This window comes from Ictidomys tridecemlineatus, chromosome X (assembly GCF_052094955.1).
Source record: "Ictidomys tridecemlineatus isolate mIctTri1 chromosome X, mIctTri1.hap1, whole genome shotgun sequence".
Taxonomy (NCBI): domain Eukaryota; kingdom Metazoa; phylum Chordata; class Mammalia; order Rodentia; family Sciuridae; genus Ictidomys; species Ictidomys tridecemlineatus.
The window spans coordinates 75,706,510-75,722,701 of record NC_135493.1 but is presented as its reverse complement, the minus strand read 5'-3'; the positions used below and the strand labels follow the sequence as shown (position 1 = coordinate 75,722,701).

General features: G+C 37.2%; 1 protein-coding gene across 5 annotated transcripts in view; it reads left to right on the top strand.

Annotated features, from left to right (window-relative positions):
* Positions 1–663: 663 nt before the first annotated feature.
* The window catches only part of Hdac8 (histone deacetylase 8), a 226,671-nt gene continuing 211,142 nt past the window's right edge, over positions 664–16,192 (top strand). For 2 of the 5 annotated variants that reach the window (XM_040281895.2, XM_021719923.3), the window contains exons 1-4: positions 664–1,094; positions 1,630–1,682; positions 4,843–4,973; positions 5,944–6,085. In XM_040281895.2, coding sequence (XP_040137829.1) covers positions 870–1,094; positions 1,630–1,682; positions 4,843–4,973; positions 5,944–6,085 — 551 coding nt within the window. In that variant the 5' untranslated portion in view covers positions 664–869. The remainder of the gene's footprint in view (positions 1,095–1,629; positions 1,683–4,842; positions 4,974–5,943; positions 6,086–16,192) is intronic. The other 3 variants (XM_040281892.2, XM_013365046.4, XM_005339995.4) reach the window with 3 other exon arrangements.

The following is a 16,192-nucleotide window of genomic DNA, read 5'->3' as shown; positions in this document are numbered from 1 at the left end:
CAATGGCAATTCTAACACTGCCTCAGCATATCTAACTGAACCCACACACCAAATCTAAAATATTTCTCTAACCTTTATTTAACTATAGAAGTCAAAGGAGGCAGGGAAGAAGAGGTGCAGTTTCCAAGCACCACTGAAAGCATCTTCGTGCATCCTTCCTATCACATGAATGTTCAAGGAGTACATTTGACATTATTGCTTGATTGGAATCTACTAAGCAATTTCCACAGTACCAGCTAGTCTCTTGGGAAAGTGCTAACAGATTTGCCAGGATAAATTATTGAAACTGTTATTCTTACATGGACAATTATAAAAAGCAATGAAACTAAAATTGCTTCACAGAATTTACTATATAAACTTTTCAGACCATTTATACCATTAATCCCCCATCCAAAAGCCCATCTTTAGAATAGGTGGTTGATGGTGGGCTCTAGGTGGTCACACTGTATCTATCTTTAGATATATTTAAACAGCTATATTTTCAGATTGAAACGACTCATAAAGAGTTGAGGCTGCATTTTTTTTTAAGCGCTAAAACTCAAATACGCGGCTCTTTTAAGGATTAGCCCCAGCTCTTCCGCTGCTCAACCCCCTGAAAACTACACCTCCCAGCATGCTCTGAAACGAGTCTGACCTCATCTCAAATGGTTCCGTAGGGCAACAAGGGTGGCTAGTTTTGACAGTATTTATTTGTGCCATAAAAAAAACAATCGTTCCTATTTAACAACTATTTGGGCTTTTATATCTACCAAACCTCCTTTTTTGAGCTGTGGTCACTAAATTAAGGGCTTCTGGTCTGAGTCTATCTATTCCCTCAATTGGATGGGTAGCGGGGACAGTGTCTCCTGTGATCTCAAGAATAGGAGGGAATGTTGACTAGGGAACACCACTGCGGCCGTTCAGAGGAGCAGGAACCAGAGCCCAGGCTGAGTCCCAAAAAAGCCGGATCCGGACCGTGGCTCCAAAACGGTTGTAAGTGGAAGATGGAGGAGCCAGAGGAGCCGGCAGATGGTGGGCAGTCGCTACCTCCAGTTTACATCTACAGTCCGGAGTATGTCAGCTTGTGTGACTCCCTGGCCAAGGTCCCCAAACGGGTAAGAGAAGTCAGACTGAAAGACCATGGGTTTGGGGAGCAGAGGATAGGGGTCTGGATGAGAGGGCATTAGGAAGCAAAGGATACCGAACTGGGGAATATCTTTATAGAGATTTTGTGTCGGGTACCTAAAGCTATAAAGAGGAAGTGATCCTGTATGGTTTCTAAGAGCGCAGCGTGTTTCTGCGGGGCATCCAACAGACACTGGTGGGGGGTGGGGTGAGGGTCGGGGGGAGGGGACTGAGGAGATGGAGTTTGAATTACAATGGGATTCCCTTAAGTCTTGGAAAAGAAGCTGATGGAGAAAAGTGTTCTATCACTTGCATAAGGCCCAACAGCTTCCGTCTTGGCGATTTGATACTTTGTATCTGTATTGTCTACAGTGTATCATAACTGTATTGTCTAAAGTGTATCGTAACTGTTAAGTAACAGAAAGAAAGAGAGCCAAACACAAAGAAAGACAGTTGATGGGATTTCACTGAATTAAATTTTTAAGAGACTGTTTTATGCCTTTTTTTTTATGCTGATATTTTTAGGCCAGTATGGTACATTCTCTGATTGAAGCATATGCACTGCATAAGCAAATGAGGTAAGTTGTCCTTCTCGAACATCCTCATCCCTGAAGCTATGTGATCATACCCTTAATGCCCTGCTTCACCATAGAGGTAATTAGGTAGAAAATGGTGCTTTTTTAAAGTTGTGTGTGTGTGTGTGTGTGTGTGTGTGTGTGAGAGAGAGAGAGAGAGAGAGAGAGAGAGAGAGAGAGAATATGTGTGTGTAATCCCCCTACAACCTTGGAAAAGTTCATGAAGAGTTAAGAAATTTTGAAAAAAATGCTTGGAAGTAGTTAAGACTCATTAGAAATAGGACTTTATTGCTGGGTGTGATAGGTGCTTTGTGGAGTTTGAGATGAGTACATTTGGCTACTAAAACATGTCTAACAGAAAAAGAAACCAACTGGATGTGGCCACACAGGTTTGTAATTCCAATGGCTCAGGATGCTGAAACAGGAGGTTTGCAAGCTGAAGGCCAGCCTGGGCAACTTAAAGAGACTCTGTCTCAAGATTAAAAAGAAAAAAAGAGAAGAAAGGATTGAAGATATATAGTTCAGAGATAGAGTGCCCCTAGGTTCAGTCCCTACTACTGAGAGAGGGGGCTGGTGGGAGAGGAGAAAAGATAAAGAAAAATGTGTTCAGCTGGAAGGTGTTCTGATTTTGTTTTGTTTTGGTTTTGGTTTTTAGTTTATTTGTTTTGTTTTTCCCTAAGCCAAATCTGAGGATGTGGGTTCAACTTATAAGTTTTAGGCATGCAGCTGCCACCATCAAACTTTAATGGGTGAACTTGGAGACAAAGTGAACACACAGCCAGAACTGCTGAGACCAGGCCAGAACTCAGAAGAGAGCTACAAGCTTCTTTGGAAAAAAAAAAAAAAAAGAAGCTTGATGCTTATTGCCAGTTCTACATTTGATGTCATTGCAAGTGTAACTATTATGGACCTGCCACATGTAGGATTATTTATGACATTTTATGGCCAAATCGGTATCTATATCCAGTGTGCTATACTTCATCTATCTCCCAGAAGGTAGTATGGTAGGATTTTAGTTTTAATCATTTCTCTTTTGAGGGGAAGGGTACTGGAGATTGAACCCAGGGATGCTTTACTACTGAACCACATTTCCAAACCTTTTTAATTTTTTTTTTTATTTCAAGATAGGTCTCACTAAGTTGCTTAGGGCCGGGGCTGGGGATGTGGCTCAAGCGGTAGCGCGCTTGCCTAGCATGCGTGCGGCCCGGGTTCGATCCTCAGCAGCACCACATACCAACAAAGATGTTGTGTCCGCCAAGAACTAAGAAAAAATAAATAAATGTTAAAATTCTCTCTCTCTGTCCCCCTCTGTCTCTCACTCTCTCTTTAAAAAAAAAATAATAATAATAAGTTGCTTAGGGCCTTGCTAAGTTGCTGAGGCTGGCCTCAAACTTTTGATCCTCTTGTCTCAGCCTCCCAAGTCATTGGAATTACAGATATACACCACCATGCCTGACAACAAAATAATTTCTTGCATACCTGTTTTGGGAATGTTTTTCAACCATCATTTAGTACATGTTTGGTAAATAGCTATAGCCTTTTCATTAAAATTATTTAACATTTCAAAAATGATTTTATTACAAGCAACATAGCAAAGCAAAGCTATCTAATTTCCTTTTAACTTGTGAGACTTCCAGTAAGTAGTTTTATACTTTAATATTTAACAAAATAAATTGGAGGGGTGCTATAAGAGGGAGCTATTAGGGATGAAAAACGTGGTCAAAGAAATTACAAAATAATTTATTTTATTGGGCAAATTTTTATCTCTGATGGTATAGACATATTTTCTTGAAGAACAAGCAAGAACCCTTGGATTTTGGTAATATATTTAATTTTTAAGGCAAGACCATAGGATTTCTCTTGGCCATACGTGATTATACTAGTAGCTTGACTAGTACTAATCATATGAATTCATGATGAGCTCATGGCCCTGCTTCCATTCAGCAAACATAAAAAGCCATGACTGCTTCTCTCTGATTCAAGTCACTACTCCTTCAACTTGAATGTTCACATGAGTCACCTTGTTAAGATATATCATCTTGCTAAAATACAAATTCTGATTCACTAGGTCTGGGGTGAGACTGAAGTTCTGCATTCCTCATAAGCTCCCAGGGGCTGTTGATATTGGTAGTTTACAGAGCACCCTTTTGGTGGGAAGGGCTAGAGAATTTAGCAGCAAGTAGGGTCATGAAGAGGAAATGGGAAATGGACAGCTAGTGGTTACAGGTAAATCCCATTGCCAGACTAGCTCCCATTATTCTCCCATTCACTCCTGTTTGTCACTTCCTGTGAGGAGGAGGTTGAGAGGTTTTGCATGAAGCCCAGTTCTAATCATTTTGTCCCTTCCCACATTTTCTCTCAGAAGCAGATATGAGAGACCTAGTATAGAAAAAAATATATATTTTGAGTTCCCTATTTTTTATTCCATAATATTGATGAGTTATCCAAAAGAACTTTTGCATGTTATTTCATCTTCACATAAACCCTGTAAGGCTCCCTTTTTCACAAATGAGGAAACTGAGGTGTGGAACAGAAAGTTACCCAAGGATATAGAGCTAGTAAATACAGAGTTAGAACATGAACCCAGTTCTCAGAGTCCAAATTCAAAATGCATGATGATGCAGTTGCATATTAAAATAAATATATAGGGCTGGTGGTGTAGCTCAGTGGTAGGGCATGTGGTTAGTATATGCAGGACCATGGGTTTCATACCCAGCACCAAAACCAATATAAATAAATAAAATAAATCTCTGACTGAGGGGACTATATAGCCCAATTAGCAACTGATTCAAATGAAAATATCTCTGCCAACTGGTTTGCATGAAAGTTGTAACTCACAGAGTAAAGTTTGATCCCTGATTATTTGCTTAACCTAAATATTTTTTTATTCAAATAACTTATTTCCTTATTTTTTCCTACATATAAACTCAAAGGGGAAAGATCTGTCCTCTCGCCCCTTATTGATGGAGCCATCACTATAGAGGTGAGGAAGTGAAGACTGTACAGTGCAGTGGAGGAGCAGAATATATTTATTACTTCAGCCCACTGGAAATAGAACCTGGGAGTTGTACTTTTACTCAGACTGCTGGCTCCTGTTTCCAGCTTTTGGCATAACTCTGGGTCTGACTCATTCACCTCTCTTTGTTCTATCTGTTATTATTAGGATAGTGAAACCCAAAGTGGCCTCCATGGAGGAGATGGCTACATTCCACACCGATGCCTATCTGCAGCATCTCCAGAAAGTGAGCCAAGAAGGAGATGAGGATCATCCGGACTCCATAGAATATGGGCTAGGTAAAGTTCCTATCATGCAATGATGGGAGATTTACAGCTTCCATCTGTAGATTGCATTACCTAATTTTTAATTTACTTAATGGTTCTAATACTTTTTAATTAAGAAATAATGTAACTGCCCTTTTTTTCCAATTCTGGGTATTAAACTCAGGTCCTTGAACATGCTAGGCAAGTGATCTGCCACTGAGCTACACACCCAACCCCAGCTGTCTATTTTATTCTTTTGGTTTCACCCTCATAAAACTCACTAACCATGCTAACCATACAAGTTGAACACACACCTGTAAGTAATCCCAGTGGCTCAGGAGGCTGAGGCAGGAGGATCACAAGTTGAAAGCCAGCCTCAGCAAAAGCGAGGCGCTAAGCAACTCAGTGAGACCCTGTCTCTAAATAAAATGCAAAATAGGACTGGTGATGTTGCTCAGTGGTTACATGCCCCTGAGTTCAATCCTCAGTTACCAAAACAAACAAACTGAATGATGGGTCACTTGGAGGAGAAATCTTTCAGTTGCTGTGGCCCTACTGGCAGCACTCAGATCTTAGTTTGGCTGTATATATACCAATTTAGTTAAATTTTGAGTACAGACTGAAGTTCTGGTTAAGTTTTCCACTCTACCCCTCATTTTAAAAACTGTAAGCAGTCAATGGAATAATCTAAAGAAAACAGCTTGGGTTAGTAAGATACTGAATTCATGAACAAAAGACCTGAGTCCTAGGCCTGTTCTGTGTGAACATTGGCAAAGTATATCATGTCTCAGATCTTGGTTTCACCATCTGTAAGATGAAGGTTTATCCTTTCTAGCTCTCACATCTTAAGCTCTTTTCTTCCCAATACTGGAAATGTTGCTATCTGAGTTGGAGCTAGTGTTAGCACAGTAGGTTTTTAGAAGACTCTTGTTATCACACCTCAACCTATTCCCCCTCTTCCTCCAGTTCATCTTTAATTAATTCTTCTGATATTTGCTCTCAGGTTATGACTGTCCAGCCACTGAAGGGATATTTGACTATGCAGCAGCTGTAGGAGGGGCTACAATGACAGCTGCCCAGTGCCTGATTGATGGGATGTGCAAAGTAGCCATTAACTGGTCTGGTGGATGGCATCATGCAAAGAAGTAAGGAAATTACCTTTCTGCTCTCTCACCCTTTCCTTGAGTCAATTTCTCAGTTATGTAAACTCTTATGATATTATCATATTGATGTTTACTGAGAAATGTGTATATCTAATACTTTACAAGGTGCAAGTAAAATAGAAGATGACCTAATGTAATGGAAAGTACACTATCAAAAGTCAGGTCACCTGGACCCTACACCTAGATTTTTCTGCTACTTTGGCTGACTAAGTGGGACAAATTAACCTCCTCTAGGCCTCAGTTTCTTCCTCAATAAAACAGGCAGGGCAAAGGATATAATTGGATAGTCTCTAAATTCCTCTTCAGCTTTCTAGAAATTCCCTGTGTCAACTGTCTTATTCTCTAGAAAAATTAACAAAATTAGAATAATCACACAACACCAGAAATTATGGTACCAATGGATAATATGTATGAGCTGAAGAGACTTAGCAGGGGAAAATTAATCATGGAGGTCTTGAGAGAGATGCATTTTAGAACTAATTCTTTATAGGCATGGCAAATAGATTTTTGAATAGGTAAAGAATTGATGAGAATAGATTTAGAACAAAGAGCTGAAGAACCTAGAAGGAGGCTTATGGTTGCCAACTCTAAAGTAAGAGTCAATGTACAGTTAGATGTTTCTCTAAGGAGAAAAGGCTTGTGAAATGACTCTTCTTAGGTGCTCCTTTGGGTTAGAAGAAAAGTCTTTTTGGAGTTTTCTGTTAGCAATTCAGATAGTGATACTGTGTCTGATGAGAACTGCTGGGCCTCCAGCATTTGGTGTCTTGTTTGCTTTCTCAGTAGTACTTAGTACACATTGGGGGAGAAGGACTTTTAAAACTGAATGTATCAATCTGCTGAGTAAAAGGAAGCAGCTGTGGTAGTGACTGCCAATGTGTCATTCACAAATCAATTGTTCATGCAACCAACCATGGCCTTGTTACTCTTAGGTACAACGGAGTCAAAAGCAAATAGCATTTGTTTTTCCAGAAGAAAACATGGCACAATTTTAGCATATACAGGTTAAGATAGTAATATGCTATTATTTTGATCAAATTGTCAGATTTCATGACAAAGGAAGACCTTGAAAAAGTTCAGTACTAGAATGTACTACTGAGGCAAAAGGGAGGACCCATGATTAATAATACATTTTACATGGTCTTAAAAACAAAGAAAAAACAGCCTCCAATTTGTTAGCTTTAGTTTTATTTTTTTCAAGTTCAAAATAAAGATGATGATCCCTAGGAGAAAAAAAAATGACTCTCTTCTCCTTCATGTTGCACAGTGAAAGGAGAAACCCAAGTTTCTCTGAATTAAGGACTTTAATGTCCTCTTGGGTTTAGTGAATGGGGAATAAGAATGGTGTGGTATCATAGAAAACACATGCACCTCAAAGTCAGATCTAGTTTCTCATATATTTAAATACATGACCGAAGGCCTGCTAGGACCTGGAGTGTGCAGTGGAGTCTCAGACACCTGCCACTTCTTACTACTGTTTTGCTGCCAAACGACACACACTATCTTGAGCCACTCATGTCTGTCTGAGCTGTGTGCACGTTTGAGCATACCCACATATCATTATCTTAACTGTTTCAGGCATCTTCTGACCGGTCCTTTCAGCTGATCCTGCCTGGAAACATGCCTGCAATGAATGTAAATTACTGAGTTTCTAGGGATTGCCTCAGTTCAGGTCTGAATTCCAGGGTGTTCTTGACACCTCTAGAACATCTCTGAAGATGGACTACAGGCCAACAAGCTTACATTTAACCAGCACTTCCCTATTATAATCACAATATTTGTTTAAACCTCTTCGTCCTCAAATACAGGTACAAATTCGTAAATGCCATTTATTCATTGAATAAGCATTGATTAAAATCTTATTTTAAGCATATGTTTATCATTGCTAATAAGCAAATATGTAGAAACTGAAGCAACGTATATTTTTCCCCTACCAAGTTTGAAAAACACTTTGTAACGAATATATCCAGGTGCTAGTAGGATTATAAGGAAAGTGGCTCAACCCTTTGGGAAACTTTGGAAGTGTTAAGTGTAGAAAAAAATGTTTTTAACTGTTGATCTAGTAACAAGATTCTTGGCAATATGTTCTAAGGAAATCAACAATCCTGCCCTCAAGAAATTCATATCTTAGGGATAAGACAGCAAATGATTTCATTTGAAAATTAAATAAGTGATTTTCAAAGAAAATTCCGTAAAAGGAGAGTAATAAAGAATGAATGCTAGTAGATATTAAAAATATACAACTAGAATAACGAAAAAATTGATGCCACTAATATTAGATTAGGCAGGTAATACGTAAGAGTTTATTATAAAAGATGAATTGGAAGTGAATGAGAATAGAAATGATTGTTCATAAATAATATTGTGACAGCTTAAAGAATTTATACCCTCATCCCCATAATAAACTAACATAAGTGGCAGTTGGATTGAAGAGTTAAATATAAAAAAGCTGATTATAAAAACTGAAATGAATGAATATTTATCAAGCTTCTAACAAGGACTCGTTTTCTAAGCTTAGGAAGTAATGGAGAATATTCTCAAAGGAAAAGATCCAAGCTGACTTTATAAAATTTTAAAACCAGTATTACTTTTTAAAGTTTTTGGACCATTTTAAAAATAAAATCTAAACAGACTGAAAAAGCTTCTGTTACATAAATGTGACAAAGCATGGGGTTTATATTATCTAGGGCCTTCAACACAGTATAATGTATAAGAAAACATATGAACAAAAAATATGAATAGATAATTTACAGAAAAGTTTAAGTACAACTGGAAAACATGGGAAAATATTCATCACTACTAATCAAAGAAATGCAAATTAAAACAACTAGTTAAGCCTCTTTTTTAGTCTGAATTAAACAGAAATGAAAAAGATGGTACTCAGTCTACTGGTTAATTATGGTTTGATCAACCTCTTAAGAAAGTATTTTGGCAGCCAACATGTATTAATGTCCTTTGATCTAGTAATCCTACTTCTGGGAATATTCCTAAAGATAATAATTCAAAATATGGAAAAAATATTTTCATATAGGATAACAAAAAAATTTAAATTGAAATAACATTGGGGCTGTGGTTATAGCTCAGTGATAGAGTGCTTGTATAGCATATGTGAGGAACTGGGTTCAATTCTCAGCACCACATATAAATGAATAAAATAAAGGTCCATCAACAACTAAAATATTTTTTTAAAAAATGAAATAACATTAATGTTTAGCCATAAGCAAATGGTGAATCTAATCCATGGAATATTGTGCTATCATTTTTGTTTTGTTTTTGTGTGCATGTGTATTTGGGTACTGGGAATTGAACCTAAGGCCCCATGCATGCTAAGTACACACTACCACTGAGGTACACCTTCAACCCTGTACTATTACTTTTAATGATGATTATTAAGATTATAAGGTATTTCAGAGAAATATTTGATGTGTGTTAATAAAAAACTAGGTCTTAAAATTGTGTGTACATTGAAGTTATCACTTTGTAAAACACACACGAAAGAGAAAAAAACACTGGGAATGATGATGATAATCTTATGATGGCAAGATTTTTCATGATTTAAAATTTTTTTTCTTTATTTTCAAAATTTATGCAATGATATTTTATTACTTTTACAGCTAAAAATTTTAGCAAAATAAAGAGGCAAAAATAGTCATAGCAAATACAACAAAAAGTTTAAAAAATCTTTTCTAATTAGTTTAGCATGAATATTTAGAATAAATGATCAAAAGACATGGACAATTCACAGAAGCTGAGACAAATAATGAGTAGGAAAAATATTTTGCATTATAAATGCTTTGAGAAATTAAAACAATATTCTTTTCTACCAAATTTGAGATGACTCTTGGCAATCTAGACTAAGAAAATAAACCAATCTAAAATATGGTAAATGTGTACCTGAAGATGGTACTCTCTCTCTTACTTATAATAGCCAATAAAAGGGTGATGGAAGGGAGATAAACATTCAACAATAGTGGAATGGTTAGATAATATGCTGTAATATATTCACTCGATGGGATATTTTATAGACATTAAAATAATGGTTAGGGTAACTACTACATAAGTAGAAAAAAATGCCCATCTTATAATGCTGCTTTTGGTTTTAAAGGGCAAGTGGCTATATCATACATTCACTCAGACTCTAGTAAAAATATAGACAAATGAAAAAATCTAGAAGGAAATACAACAAAAGAATAACAGTGGCTTTGTGAAGATGGTGATAATGGAGATTATAAAATATGAAATATGTTTTGTGTATGTACACATATACCTGTATTTTTCCATTTCCTATATTTTCTCCAATGTGATTATATTACTTTTATGAATAAAACTTTTATGATACAAACTCTTATGTCAATACAGGAAATAGTGACAACACAATGTTGTGAGCATATACTAGCATTCACGTACATGGTAGTGTGTATAAAAGAAGGAGTAAACCTTTGTTTTCCTATTGGTGGGGATGGAGAAATCTAAGCAAAGGAAATTATGGCATCATCACAGCAAGAGTAAAGGATATTTGGAGAACCACAAGTAGTGAAATGTGGCCAGAATGTGAGGGCAAATAAAATAAGACCAGATTACAAAGGTTTTGTAAGCCAATACTAAAGATTTGGACATTTTTTTCAGGGATTGGTGGGGATTCACTGTCTTTAGGAAGGGATTCAATGTGCTAATTACATTAGAGGGAAGTGAGAATCCCGCTATATGTCAGATGCTAAGGAAACAAAGAGGTGTATATAAGGTTATTATTTGAGGGCAGCTGGTACCAAACAAAAATGTCACTTGTTGAATCCATTTAAAAATTGGACCAGCATTTTAAAGTAAATAGTAAAAGTGGCAGGGTTTGTTTGGGATGCTAGCTTGAATAACTAAAAACTATAAACTATGTTCTTTAATCTTATTTCATAAAATTGAGTACTATGTACAACTATGTGCTAATCATTACAACAGACAAAGAGTTCATCAAAGATTGATATTTTTTGTTTGGGGCCCAATATTTCAAACAAAATTACATGATACTTCAAGATGGTATGTTTTATTTCCTGAGAAACTTTTTTTTTTTTACCTTTGCAAAAGCCCTCTGATAGAAGGGATTCTGGTTATTATTTTCTTCCTGAAAAACTTTTGCAGCTTGATCATTAAGAGGTTTGATTTTGCCAAAACATTCAAGGATTTCATCAGTTTTCCTGAGGGCTTCTCCTAAATCAACTTGGTATTCAAATCACTGTCTTTTTTTAAATTATTACCCATATTTATTTTTCTCCTCTTTAATTGTGAACTTGTCTAAAAGGTCCTTGTTGTGAGTTTTGTGTGCTGGCTTCATGATATTCTGCATCATTTTATAAAATTTACAGTTTCACTTTGTGACAAATTTACATTGACTTGCTAGCTAATATATCTGACAACCCACATAAGATAAAATGAACAGATGGATGGGCTAGGTGCTAGCGTTTAAAGGAGTGGGTTGTTTGAGCTAAGACTGATATAAGTAGTCAATTCATTGGCAAATATTTTCATGTTAGAAGAGCTTTGATATTTGTAGGGAACCTTAAAAGCTTGGTACTGCTAGGATAAAGAATAAATGCTCAGTAATAAGAACTCCCTGTATCAGCAAAGGTCTAATGCAGTGTTTTTCACACCAAGGGCTGTGGCTTATTAATGGTGCATTATATCAGCTTATGGTGCTACAATCATCATTTTTTTTTGATGTGAACAATGAGTTGCATGAACTTTCAGGATGGAGTGGTGTGTATTTGTGTGTATGAGCCTGGTAGAGTACAATGACTGTAAATTTTGAAGACCCAGATATGAATCCAGTCTCTACCACTTAATTAGTTGTATGTGTAGCACAGGATTGTTTCAAGAAGAGCATATGCAGAAGCACAGATTTATGAAGATGGGGGGAGGGGCGGTGCTTCCAAGTCTGCCATTAAAGCTGGAATCACAAAAGCTGGGGTTGTGGCTCAGTGGTAGAGCGCTCGCCTAGTATGTGTAAGGCCCTGGGTTCAATCCTCAGCTCCATATAAAAATAAATAAAATAAAGTTATTGTGTCTAACTGCAACTATAATAATAATAATAATAATAATAATAATAATAATAATAATAATAATCTGGAATCACAGGCTTGTTTAGGCAAGTGGCCAGAGGTAAGGTTGGAGCAGAATGAAGGGTTCTTTTACACCAAGCTAAATAGCTCAGACTTGATCCTTTAGATCAGTAGTTGTTAACATTTTTGGTCATGGACCCCTTCAAATAGCTGATAAAACCAGTTTATATCTTTTCTAGTAAATGTACAAGTTTTTTCTTTATAATTTCAAAAAGTCTAAAGATTTCCCAAAGCCTATGCATGGGTCCCAGGTTAAGAACCTTATCTTTAGGCAATAAGGAGTCACTGAAGGAATTTTTGGCTGGGAGGAAGTAATACTGTCAGATTTGCATTTCAGAAACATAACTCTAACAATAGTCAGCTAATAAGTCAGGAAGAGAGATTATTGATAGAGAAATCTGTTAGGACCTTGCTGTGATAATCTATCCAAGATCAGATGGAAGCAGTAGTGATGAGCACAGAAGAGGGAAAAATTCAGGAGTCTGTTAGTAGATAGAACAGGTAGGAATGGTGACTAATTACACACACGTGATAAGGTAGAAGTTCCTAGACCTTATGTACAGATGGCTGAGTCAATCATGTTACCATTAACCAAGAAGACAGGGGTAAGGATTGATGTGCTTATGTAATATTGCATTGAAGGTGTCTGTTAGAGTGCTGATAATAGGTTCCATCCCAGGGCGTCTCCACCTTAAATACGCATGTGAAATTTCTGGAGATCTTGTTAAAAATACAGATTCAGAAGATATGAGGTGGAACCTGGGAGTCTGCATTTATAATAAGTTCCCAGGTGATACTATCCATTGCCAACCTGTAGACTATACTTGGAACAACAAGAGGCTGGGGCTCAGGAGAATCTTCACTGAAAACACAGGATTGGGAGTTAATAACACTATAGGTGGTAATTAAGGAAATAGACCAAATCACCTTAAAAAGCTGTATAGAATAATAAGGGAAACAAAAAAAAAATAGTGAGCCTTGTGGAATGCCAGTGTTTAATGGACAGGTATGTAGCTTAGTGTAGAGCTTATACTTAGCATGTGTGAGGATCTGCGTTCCAACCCCAGCAACACACAAACAAATTTATAAAGGCAGGTAGTAAAAGAAAAGGCTACAAAGAATCTTGAGAAGGATGATCAGAGAGATTAGGAAGAGAATCCACAAAGATTTTTTATCACAGAAACAGAGGGTGAATTTCAAGAAAACATATTTGAATGAGTGACACTGTACAGCATTTAATCTCAACAGGGGAGATGTTGCCTCCAAAGGGAGTAAAAACTGATTGTTGAAGGTGAAAGAACTTTGATGTTATAGTGGTTTACAGGCCTCTAAAGAACCACAGTACATAAACAGATATGCATAATATCTGTGATATCAAAATTTCTTGATGGGGGATTTAGTTAGGAAAAGCTGTCTAAAAAGACTCCTTGGGATTGGGTGCAGTAGTGTGCACCTTTAATCCTAGTAACTGGGGAGACTGAGGCAGAAAGATCACAAATCTAAGGCCAGCCTGGGCAACATAGAAATGCCCTAAACAACTTAGTGAGAACTTGTATCAAAAACAAACAAACAAAAAAGATGTGGTGGCATATATCCAGTGGCTCCAGAGGCTGAGGCAAGAGAATTGCATGTTCAAAGCCAGCCTCAGCAACCTAGTAAAGCTCTGAGCAAGAGAGACCCTGTCTCAAAATTTTATATATATATATATATATATATATATATATATATATATATATAGAGAGAGAGAGAGAGAGAGAGAGAGAGAGAGAGAGAGAGGGAGAGAAAGAGAGGCGCTGGGTATGTGTCTCAGTGGTTAAGCACCTCTGGGTTTAATCCTTGATACCAAAAATAAATAAATAAAGGGCTGGGATTATAAATATACAGGATAAATGTTCATAAATGTTCAACCAGTTTTTAGAAAAAAATATTTGTTTTACTGTAATAGCCCATTAATAAAGGCTTTTCTAAATAGAAAAAAAGGTGAAATGGGGGTATGCCAAGGAGATAAGAAGGTGGGGGAATATTTCAGAAGGCCACAATAGCATTTATAAAAGCAGGGCAATGGAAATTTTTAAAAATAGTAAGTAAGAAAAAGCAATGTAAAATAAAAAGTGGAGCAATGAAATATAGCTTGGTGGATTTAGGGAACTACCTGTAACTTCATATTGCTAGAAGGGTAAGGAAGGTATAAAGTGGATAATGATATAAAATGAGGTAAAAACATCAGAAATGGATCATGAAGAGCTTCATATATATCAGAACCACCCAATTGAAAAATGTAGGTTTCCAGGTCTCTCTCAGAGGTCTTGACTTGCTAGGTTCGATATGATGCATAGGACTCTGCACTTTCTAACTCTAGGGGTGACTCTTACACTTTGAGAAAACCTACTGTTGGAAATGGGGAGCCACAGAAAAATGTAAAACTAAATTAGAAGGTAATATGGTTAGATTTGTGTTGTAAGGCGACAACTTTGGCCAGAGTTATCGAGCATGGATTGAAGGAGGCAGAGGTAAAGAGACCAATTCAGGAAATAGCAATCCCATTGAAAAGGAATGAAGAGCAATCCCATTGAAAAGGAATAAAGACCTGAACTGAGGCAGAGCAAAGAGACTAAGGAATAGAGAAAGATAAAGGCTGGCATGGGGAAGCTTTTAAAAATCAAGTATTAGCCAGGCACGGTGTCACATGCTTAAAATCCCGGTGGCTTGAGAGGCTGAGGCAGGAGGATCTCGAGTTCAAAGCCAGCCTCAGCAACTTAGTGAGGCCCTAAGCAACTGTCTCTAAATAAAATATAAAAAAGGGCTGGGGACGTGGCTCAGTGGTTAAGTGCTCCTGGGTTCAATCCCCAGTGCCCCTCCCCCAAAGAATCAAGTATTAATGATTGAGTGGATATGGGAGGAGATGACTGTTGAAGAAGATGATTCAGGTTTCAAGCTTGTTTGATTGAAGTCCCAAACAAGATAGGATAATATTAATAACAATAACTAACACATTGAACTACATGCTAGTCACTACCTTACATGCATTTTTTCATGTCTCCTTACAACAATATTAGGAAATAGGTACTTTTCTGCAAGTATAAAGAGGTTAAATGACTTATTTGAGTTTAGTAAGTGGCCAAGTTGAACATCAAACCAAGACAGTCTGATTCTTCAAACTGGATACTTAACTATTACATTATACTACCTCAATAAACAGGAAAAAGGTGGTGTGCAGCAAAGGTAATACCCAGCGAAATTGCACATCCAGATTTGAAGATGGGAGTAGAAGGTTAAACTGGAGAAAGAGATGTGTTGCCAGTATATCAAATAGTTGTGCACACCACGGAAATAGTAAGTTACTTAGGGAAAAAATAAAGACTGAGGAGAAAAAGAAAGTAGAGCCCAGAATCCCAAGAAGCCCCAATTTGTAATGGGAAAGTGAAAGAAGAGGTTCCAGTCAGATCCGCTGAAAAGTGAAACAAAGAGGGGTAACCAGATGATCAAAATAGGAAATGGTCATGGAATCCCAAGGGCGCAAAAAAATTGAAAAAAGAAAAGAGCTGTCAGCAATGGCATGCCCTATAAAAGGGCCAATCTAGGTAGGTACTAAAATGTCAGTCATTTTTGGCAATCAAGGTGTTCATGAATGACCTTGATCAGGAACTTAGAGAGTAATGAGAGTTCACCCCAAAATATTGAGGGGTGAGTTTGAGTAAGAAAGAAATAAAAAGGAGAGTAGCCAAGGGAAAGTAAAAGTTGAGGGATAGCATGTTGGTTTGTTTTATTTTAAAATATTAAGAACATTTACAGGCAGAAAGGAAAATACCAAAAATATGAGAAGAATAAGCAATGGAGCTAAGTCTCAGAGCAGGCAAGAGAGAACAGGGTGAGTGGCTGTCAGAGAAAAACCACCTCCTGTGAAACCGGAGTGAAAGAAATCAGGGAAGGGTGTGACAGGAGTGTAGGGGTGCCTGCTAGCAAAGTAATGAAATGACTGGCTGAT